Below are 9,008 nucleotides of genomic sequence, written 5' to 3'. Positions count from 1 at the left end.
ACCATGGAGCCGCTAGGACATCCTAGGTTTTCAAAGTGTCCCACAACTGGGGGGAAAAAGCGGGGGACAGGGAACGCAGCGGGGCTCGCTCGGGCGGCTAGCGGCACACCCGAGACCCGCGGGGCGGAAGTGGGCGAGGGGACAGCGCGGCGCCGCAGCGCTCCGGGGCGAGTGGAACCCCCCGCTGGCCACGCCCCCTCGCGCGCGCGCCCGCGGCCGCCAGCCCGGGCGGCGTCGGGGGCGGGGATTAGCTCCGATTCAAATTTAAAGCGGGACCGCGCCGCTCGCCCGGGCAGGCAGGTGCCTCCGGTCCCGCTCCCCGCCCCCGGCCTCCCCCCACCCCCTCCGCATCGGGGGCCCCGGCCCGCCCCTACCTGCCCACAGGGCCGGAAATTACCTAGCAGGGGAGCAGCCCCTCCTTTGTGGTCACTGAGTCCACGGCAAGTGAGACTGAAGTAAGTGATAGGGGGGCCGGGGACGCGCGTGTGGAGCGCTCGCGGGTGACCCGTGAGCCTCCACGCTCTTGGCGACTGGGGCCTCTGGGGCCCCTGACCTTTTACAACATCAGCGAGGGAAGCCGAAGTCCCACGGGCTACGGGAGGACTGTAAAAGGAGCACCCAAGCACTCGACACACCACCCCACTTTGACTAGGGCCGTGCCTCTGGAGCGGAGGAAACGCATGCGCCCATCCCAGTTCGGCGCGTGAAGAGAGTCGCGCATGCGTCTAGCAGACGAGGAAAAAAAACCACCAAAAACCACCTAACAACAAACACAAAACCGGAGCGAAGGCTTGATTGGCAGGCTTAGGGCGCTATAGTTGCAGAGAGGGCGCCACGGCCCGGACGCGCGTGCGTAGAGCGCGCGAGGGGGGCGGAGCTTTTCCACGCGGGGAAGGGGGGGGCCGGCGGGAGCGCCGGCCTCGCGCGCCCCCTGGCGCGCGCCCGGGGAGAGGAAGGAACGGGAGGGGGCGGGAGGAGGCGGGAGGGGGGAGGGGAGCGGGAGCGAGGGAGGGTTTATCGACCGGGCGATTTTGGTTAAAATATTCAAAATGGCGGACGGAGGAGCAGCGAGTCAAGATGAGAGTTCAGCCGCGGCGGCAGCAGCAGCAGGTAATCATTACAGCATTTTACATATTCATATTCATACTCAACCCCGGCTCCCGCTGCCCCCCCCCCCGCGACTTAGCATAATTTATTAGTACTCAGGATTATTATAATTAACGGCGGGGAGATGGGGGGCCGGGAAGCACGGAGCCCCCGCCGGGCACCGAACGGAGGGGGAGAGAGGCTCGGAGCGACCCAGCGGAGGGGAAAGACCCGGGGCCAAGGGGGCTGCCATCCGTCGCCCTCCTCCTGCCCCCGGCCCACCCCGTCGCCGGCTCGCCCGCCCGGAGACACTGGCCCTCCTCCTCCGCCGACCGCTGCCGCCTCCTCGCGCCGAGCCCGAACCCGAGCGGGTCCGCGGCGGGCGGCGGGGCCGGGGCACGGGGAGAGGACAATAAAGACATTTTACATATTCATAGCTGCCGGGCCGGCGGGGCGCGGGCGGGCGGCCGGGACCGCCGGGCGCGGGTGGGGGGGGGCGTGGAGGGGCCGGAGGTGGCGGCGAGCACAATGCCCGGCTAGCCGGGCGGGCGGGCGGCGGGGCCGGAGCGGACCCCGGCGGCCGGACACCCGCGAGTCTCCCCGGCGGGAGCGGACGCGGGCCCGGGCGGAGCGGGGGCGGGGGTGGCCGCCCGCCGCGGGTGCGCCCGGGGAGCGCGTCCAGCCCGCGCCCGCCTCCGTGCGGGGGTCCGCGCGGGGCCGAGCCCGGGGGTCATGGCCCCGGCACCTCGGCCGCGCCCTGTTGGTGCCCGGGGCTGGCGGCCTGACCCGAGCCGGGCCTGCTCTCCTAAGTGGGTAGGGGCAGCGACCGTGGGCGCCGCGAGGCGTCCGGGGGGCTGCGGGGATGGAGGGCCCGCGCTGGGCTTCTCCGCGCCTCCTTGGGGGCGACTGGGTGGGAAGGGCCCTTGGAGAAAGTTCCCCTCGGAAGGAACGGCATGTGCCCCGGTGCCACCGGACAGCCGTCCCGCGGGTCTGGGAGAGCCCCCTCGGGCGTAGCGTTCCGGGAGAGGGGGGTTTACGGTGTCGGCGTGGGGGATCCCCCCACCCCCTCCACGCCGGGACCCGGTGGTCCGTGTAGGTGGAGGGGGGCATGGGGGCATTGCTGGCTCTGAGCGTCCCGAGGCCTCCGGAGAACTTGGCCTTAAAAGGCTGCCGTCCCGCCCCAGACAGTCTGGCCGGCCTGACAAGTTGATGGTTTTCTGGATTTCCTCTCTCCTGCTGGGAGTGGGTGCCCGGGGACGGGGATCCCCTCCCTGGCTCGGTGGTGGTGTTTTCTCGCTGGGTGCAGGGTCCACCCGACTCGCTCAGCGCAGCCTCTCTCATTTGAATAATGTCTAATTCGGGGAGGTTTATATTATTGAAATGGCCGCCTGGCTTTCCCCGCCTCTCATGTTTAGTAATTCAGACCTTTAATAACAGCCACTCACAGCCCAACGCCGTGTTTATATTTTACATTCGCCCCATGTGCTTTTGTGGTTCGATATGATTCTTCTTCTTTTTTTCTTTCCCTTTTCCTTTGGCAATCTGCTGGGCTCTGAGATCAAACCCAGCCTGTACTGGGGAGAGAAGGGGGAAGCTAGGCCTTGACTCCTCTAGTAGTTGCCTAGGCCTCAGGTTCTCTCCTGCTTGATTTATTTACTAATAACCAAAATGACTACTCCACCAACTGTCACTGTGCTTTCCTCCTTCGTGGGCAAAACACACCCTCCTGGGCCCTTAACAACATTAAGACAGCTCCATCTACGCATCGGCTCTGTGGTGGTTGATTTTCTCTTTAAAAGGACTTTCTTAGTTTGCAGTAACATGGGGCCTAGGGAAAAATTATTTTATTTCTCATTTTCAGAGGCTGTGAAATCTATTTTTGTTTAAATCACATAGATGACATTGTTATGAGCATAGATAGTCCCCCTGTCCTTCCACCCAAGGTAAATACTTTTGAGCTTTATAAAAGTCTGTAGTATTTGTGAAACAAAAAGCCTAGTAATTTTTTTTTCTTTGTAGGAGTTGTAGAGTAGCTAAGTATTTCAGAAATTCCAATTAACAGTACTTTATTAATTTCCCTGCGGTGCATTCTTTCTAACCTCTGCATCCTAATTTTAAGTGAGGTTGACATTAATTTTGTTCTATTTTTGTCCTAGACTTGCTTATTTTAATGGTTGCACTACAGAGAACAGAAATGAGGTTATGTTTTCTTTGAGCATTTGTGTCATGGTTAAATGAGTGAAAATAGCAGAATAAACACAGGCATTGTGTCCGCACTCATCTTGGAACTTACTCTCCTTCTAGCATACCCGCCCCTCTGCTTAAGTTGTCAGAATTGATTTCATGTTTTATCTAGACTTAGGACAGTTGGCCTGTGAAAGGCAGAGCAACTTTTACTGTTTAGAGGAAACAATGTTGATTTTTTTATCTCTGTGGACAAAATTTTAAGATTTCTTTGTGTAGTTATAGTTTGCTTTTTTTTTTTTAAATGTTGTTTCTTGAGGGAGGTATTTGAGGAGTCATGTTTAACACTAGGTTAATTTTGAACCGTTGAAATTATATTAAACCACTTATGGTGAACACTAGCTACTTATTTTGTGTCTAGCTACATATTAAAGAAATTAATCTTTTAATTTTTAACAAAATTGTAGATTTAATGCACTAACTGCAAGGTAATTTAACTAGTTCTCGATGTATTTTTTTCCCCACCTTTTCATCCAGTAGATAGGCTCTGAATACAGTTAGAAAAAAAAAAATCTTTTTCAAGAGAATGTTCAGGTGACCAGCTGCTTCAGACTGTTTAAGAGACTGCAGCATGAGGTCGGATGGACAAAAGGCAGTAATATGATTTCATGCTTTAAATAGCATATGTTTTTGCACCCAATTCCCAAGATGTGGTCAAACTGATGATGTCATTGGATAGAGGACAAGGTGCAGTTAATTTGATTTATTATCCTGAGGTGAAGTGTAGCAATGAAGCCTTCTCATAGGGAAACCATTTATCTCGGGACAATTTCCTTTATAGCTGCAATTTAACCACTACTGAGGCTGCAGATATTTTATTCAGGGTGATAAAATACATTTTAACCAAATTTCAAATAAGCCAGATTTAATTATTACAGCTTTTGTAATAAAGAGAAAGGGAAAGTATTGTTACCTGGCATTAATGTTTTGCTGGCTTTTCCATGCTGAAGAAAAAATTTGATTTTCTCCAATTTCAAATGAAATTTGGATTTCAAATAAGAATAATCAGACACGATCCATGTCTATAATAAGCGTACACATGCTTATTTTACATAGATTTGGTGTAATCTCCCAAACACTTTTAAGAAGCTACTTAATTAGTCCAGGGTTATGGCGAGACCATTTGCTTTAGTACCTTTTAGTTTTTGTGACATGTCTCAAAAATTACCCTTGAACTCATAATCTGCCTGTCACTGCCTCACAAGTCCAAGGATTACAATCATTGCTTTTGAGTCTTATTTTTAATGAGTAAAACTGAAATGAAGCAAATAGGATAGTATATTCTTCCCTCCCTCCCTCCCTCCCTCCCTCCCTCCCTCCCTCCCTCTCTCTCTCTCTCTCTCTCTCTCTCTCTCTCTCTCTCTCTCTCTCTCTCTCTCTCTCTCTATTTGGTTGGTCGTGGGACTTAAACTTTGGGCCTGGGCTCTGTCCCTGAGTGCTTTAGATCAAGGCTAGTGCTCTTGCACGACTTCTGGTTTTCTTGCAGTTCATTGGAAATAGGAGTCTAGGGACTTTTGTGCCCTGAAGATCTGGGGCTTTGAACCTTGAGCCTCAGATCTCAGCTTCCTAAGTAACTAGGATTGCAGGTGTGACCACCAGCACTTGGCGCTGGACAGTATATTCTTTTATGTTGAAATTAGTGCTTAAAATAAGGTAGGATAATGATAAGAAATTAGGTGCTCTACAAATCGTTTTTTAAAGATTTATAATTCTTTTTGGATGTTATGCATTTTGTTTTGATTAGTTATTTAAAAATTTTTCTTATTGGCAAAGTAGAGATTCCACTTATACTTTGTGATATATTTGTTGTGTCTTTCCTTAGGCATTTCTTATCAAATTTTAACTAGTTTGTCTTAAGGTAATGGTTAAATTGCTCTATGTATGTGTGAGAATTGCTGTGCTTTATTTGTGAGCAAAGTTTGCTGGAGAATTTTAGGTTGCTTTTGAGGGCTGAAGCTTAAAGTCTGTCTGTCTTCTTTTGTATCTGTCAGATGACTTTCCATTATCACTTCTTCCTCAACTTCTCCCTTTCCCTCAGTTAACTATGATGGAACTTTTAAATTAAGATCTTGAACATTCTTCATATGACAGTTGACCAAATGTTATTAGTTTTGGAAGTATTGTTCTGCTTTGAAGCCATTACTGTAAAAGTAATTTTAGCCTCTTCTCTCAAATTAATTTCTAATTCTTTTCATTTCGTTATGGTAAAAATGCTGGTTGTAAAAACAAAAACAAGCCGTGACTATTATTTAGATTTAAGTAGTGTTCTGCTGTATTTATTAACTTATTTTTTGTCAGTCCTGGGGCTTGAACTCAGGGCCTGAGCGCTGTCCTTGGGCTTTCTCAAGGCTAGAGCCCTACCATTTGAACCATAGTACCATTTCCAGCTTTTCTCTCTCTCTCTCTCTCTCTGTGTGTGTGTGTGTGTGTGTGTGTGTGTGTGTGTGTGTGTGTGTGTGTGTTACCGAGGAATCGAACCCGGGTCTTCGTGCTTGCTAGAGAAGCACTCTACCACTAGGCCAAACTCCTGGCTTCTGTTGTATTTTTAATTTACTGTTCAGTGCACCAGTAGGTAGAAGAAAAACAGTAAAAGTAAAATATACTAATTGTTAACCTGTCATTCATCTGGTCAGTGAATTTTGGAATAAGTTTAGGGTTCAGAATATCAAATTGCTCTTATGCCACTGGATGTTTATGAGAGCTTTGAATGTCTTAGGCAAATGGTTATCAAATGAGAGAACTAGATATTTTAGTGTTACCTTTCATAAATGTTTTCCACTAAAAATGAAATATCTGAAGTGTTTCTTGAATCTGTATTGCTGGATCTTTGTGCCAGGGCTTGAACTCTAGGCCTAACTATCTGCTGTTTGCTTACTCACAGGCTGAGCTTTACCTTTTGAGCCACACCTTTAATCCTGGCTTTGTGCTTACTATCAGGGGATAGTCTTGGTCTTTCTACCTGGAACTGGCTTCAAACTGGGACTCCCCAGGTCTCAGCTTTCTGAATAGTAGGATTAGCAGTGAATGGCAAGTATTGTTCCATCTTCAATTGAGGGTGAAGCTTGAGCCACCTTTTAGATTTTGTTTCTAATGCTAAAAGACCCACTAGACCCCACTCATTTTATGCCTGTGCCTATAATCTTAGCTACTGAGGAGGCTGAGAAGAGAGGAACAACCATCTCTGGCAGGAAAGTCCATTAGCCTCCCACCTCCAATAAACTACTCAGAAAAAGCTGGAAATGGTGCTGTAGCTCAATTGATAGAGCTCTACCCTTGAGCAAAAGAAGCCCAGTGTCTAAGCCTTGAGTTCAAGCCACAGGACTGGAAAGCAACAACAACAACAAAAGCCACTTTCTTAATCTTTGTATTTTAGAACTTGTAAAAATAATACCATGCAGCTGACATCAGTTTGCTTTGGTATATCACTACTGATTCAATTACAAACTTTTAATGACTAGTAAAGTGATTTTATTTAGAACTATTCAAGCAATTATTATTCAGAAAGTAGAACAAGTTGCCCACAAAACATGCCCCTTTGTGGTCACCCATGTTCTTGTTTGTATTGTCTTCATAAGCGCTAAATTCCTGAGCAAACATAGCAAAATATATGTATTACTTCTTCAAGGAAATCTAATATTAGATATTAGAGTTGAAGGTTGTGGATTTGATTCAGTAACACATGCACTTTATTTGAGGTTCTGTAGCCTTCCTGAGTTAATCTTCCCTAGCGTATCCCTCCTTTTTTTGTTCCAGTCCCTAGGGGTTAAATTCAGGGCCTGGTCTGTGTCCCATAGCTTTTTTTTTTGGTCACTGCTAGAGCTCTACCACTTGAGCCATAGTTTCACTTCCAGCCTTTTGGTGTTAATTGGAGATAAGAGTCTCAGAGACTTTCCTTTGGGATAGCTTCAAACTGTCATCCTCAGATCTCAGCCTCCTTAATAGCTAGAAATCTAGGATGACTGACATTACTCTGGCTATTCCTCATACCCTTTAAACATAGAGTCTTTAGGAACGTAGCCCTTAATGGCTTTGGAAACTCTTCTGCCTCAGTCTCCTCTGGTGCAGGAATTACAGGCATGTCCCAATTCCTTAAAACAGCATAATTTTTCTTTTTTATGGTGTCCAAGTAATATAAATGTCTATAAAAAGAGGTAATGATTAAGATTGACAGAATAGAACTTGCCTTATGTATCTTTTGGCAAACATTTCTGCACAATGCTGATCAAATTTTTATTTTGTAAGTAAAGATAATTGTTAACTAGATTTTTAAATCTAGTTTTCTGTCAAGCCTTTTTTTTTTTTTTTTTTGCCAGTACTGGGGCTTGAACTCAGGGCCTGAGCCCTGTTGGTGAGCTTTCTCTAGGCTAGTGTTCTACCTACCACTTGAGCTACAGTGCCACCTCTGGCTTTTCCTGTGTATGTGGAACCCAGGAATCCAATCCAGGGCTTTGTGCATGCTAGGCAAGCACTCTACCACTAGGCCACACTCTCGGCCCAATAGCTTTATTTTGTACTAAAGTATTTGTTATTGCTGTAAATTGATGAAAGTTTTTGAAAACTCGTCAGTAGTGGCAAGAGTAGCAAAAATAGCACAAACCATTGACTGATTTACTGACCCTGACTGATTTACTGATCCCTTTACAATGTATTTAGAATTTGGAATACAAGTTATTCTACTTTTCAAAGCTTTTTTTTTTTTTTTTTTTTTTTTTGCCAGTCCTGGGCTTGAGCTCAGGGCCTGATCCCTATCCTTGGACTTTCTCAAGGCTAGTGCTCTACCACTAGAGCCCCAGTACCACTTCCAGTTTTTTCTGTGTATGTGGTACTGAGGAATCAAACCCAGGTCTCCATGCGTGCTAGGCAGGCACTCTGTCACTAGGCCAGGCTCCCAGCCAAGTTTAATTTTTTTTTTTTGCCAGTCGTGGGCTTGAGCTCAGAGCCTGAGCCCTGTCCTTGGACTTTCTCAAGGCTAGAGCTCTACCACTTGGGCCTCAGCACCATTTCCGGCTTTTGTCTATGTATGTGGTACCAAGGAATTGAACCCGGGTCTTCGTGCATGCTAGGCAAGCACTTTAACCACTAGGCCAACCTCCCGGCCCTACTTTTCAAAGCTTTTTAAAGATAATGCCTATGGAACTCTTTTATGAATTAATTTTTACCAATTAAAACTCAGTGCTAATTTACTTAGCATCCATAGGATATCTTTGATAAAATGCCTTTAAACTTTAAAAAATTTTTCACCATTTAGGCTTAAGGTATTGCCTCCATTTTCCTGATGGGATTAGTAAGTGAGCAAAAGAATCAGCAGACTCTAGGTTTATCAGGTTCTCTTTTGAATTACTGAACTGAAAATGCAGCATTTAACAATTAAGGAACTGTATTTTCTCTAAATATGAAAAACACAATATGAGTACTAAGTTTACTTAGCTGACAATACTAAAACTCATAGGAAGTACGATTTAATTTATCACATGATTTATTTCATAATTCTTTGTAATCTTACTGGATTTTATATTGGAATCATAGAAATATGAAGTTAGAACAGTGAGATATTAAAAATTAATAAAATTTATTGCAGATTTTTTTTCTAGTAAGATTTCTCTGCAATAAGAAATCTAAGTAGGAACTATTAGGAAATAAACATAATTAAGACTCATTTGTATTTTAATATGTGTTTA

The 9,008-nt window shown here is 46.5% G+C and overlaps 1 protein-coding gene across 3 annotated transcripts in view; it reads left to right on the top strand.

The window, feature by feature from the left end:
• Positions 1 to 1,034: 1,034 nt before the first annotated feature.
• The window catches only part of Pou2f1 (POU class 2 homeobox 1), a 145,909-nt gene continuing 137,935 nt past the window's right edge, over positions 1,035 to 9,008 (top strand). For all 3 annotated transcript variants that reach the window (XM_090340530.1, XM_090340529.1, XM_090340528.1), the window contains exon 1: positions 1,035 to 1,110. In XM_090340530.1, the coding sequence (XP_090196656.1) occupies positions 1,050 to 1,110 (61 nt within the window). In that variant the 5' untranslated portion in view covers positions 1,035 to 1,049. The remainder of the gene's footprint in view (positions 1,111 to 9,008) is intronic.

This window comes from Megascapheus bottae, chromosome 10 (genome assembly GCF_031878675.1).
Source record: "Megascapheus bottae isolate mThoBot1 chromosome 10, mThoBot2.hap1, whole genome shotgun sequence".
Lineage (NCBI taxonomy): Eukaryota > Metazoa > Chordata > Mammalia > Rodentia > Geomyidae > Megascapheus > Megascapheus bottae.
The sequence above is the reverse complement of the archived record's forward strand: the minus strand, read 5'-3'. Positions and strand labels throughout refer to the sequence as shown.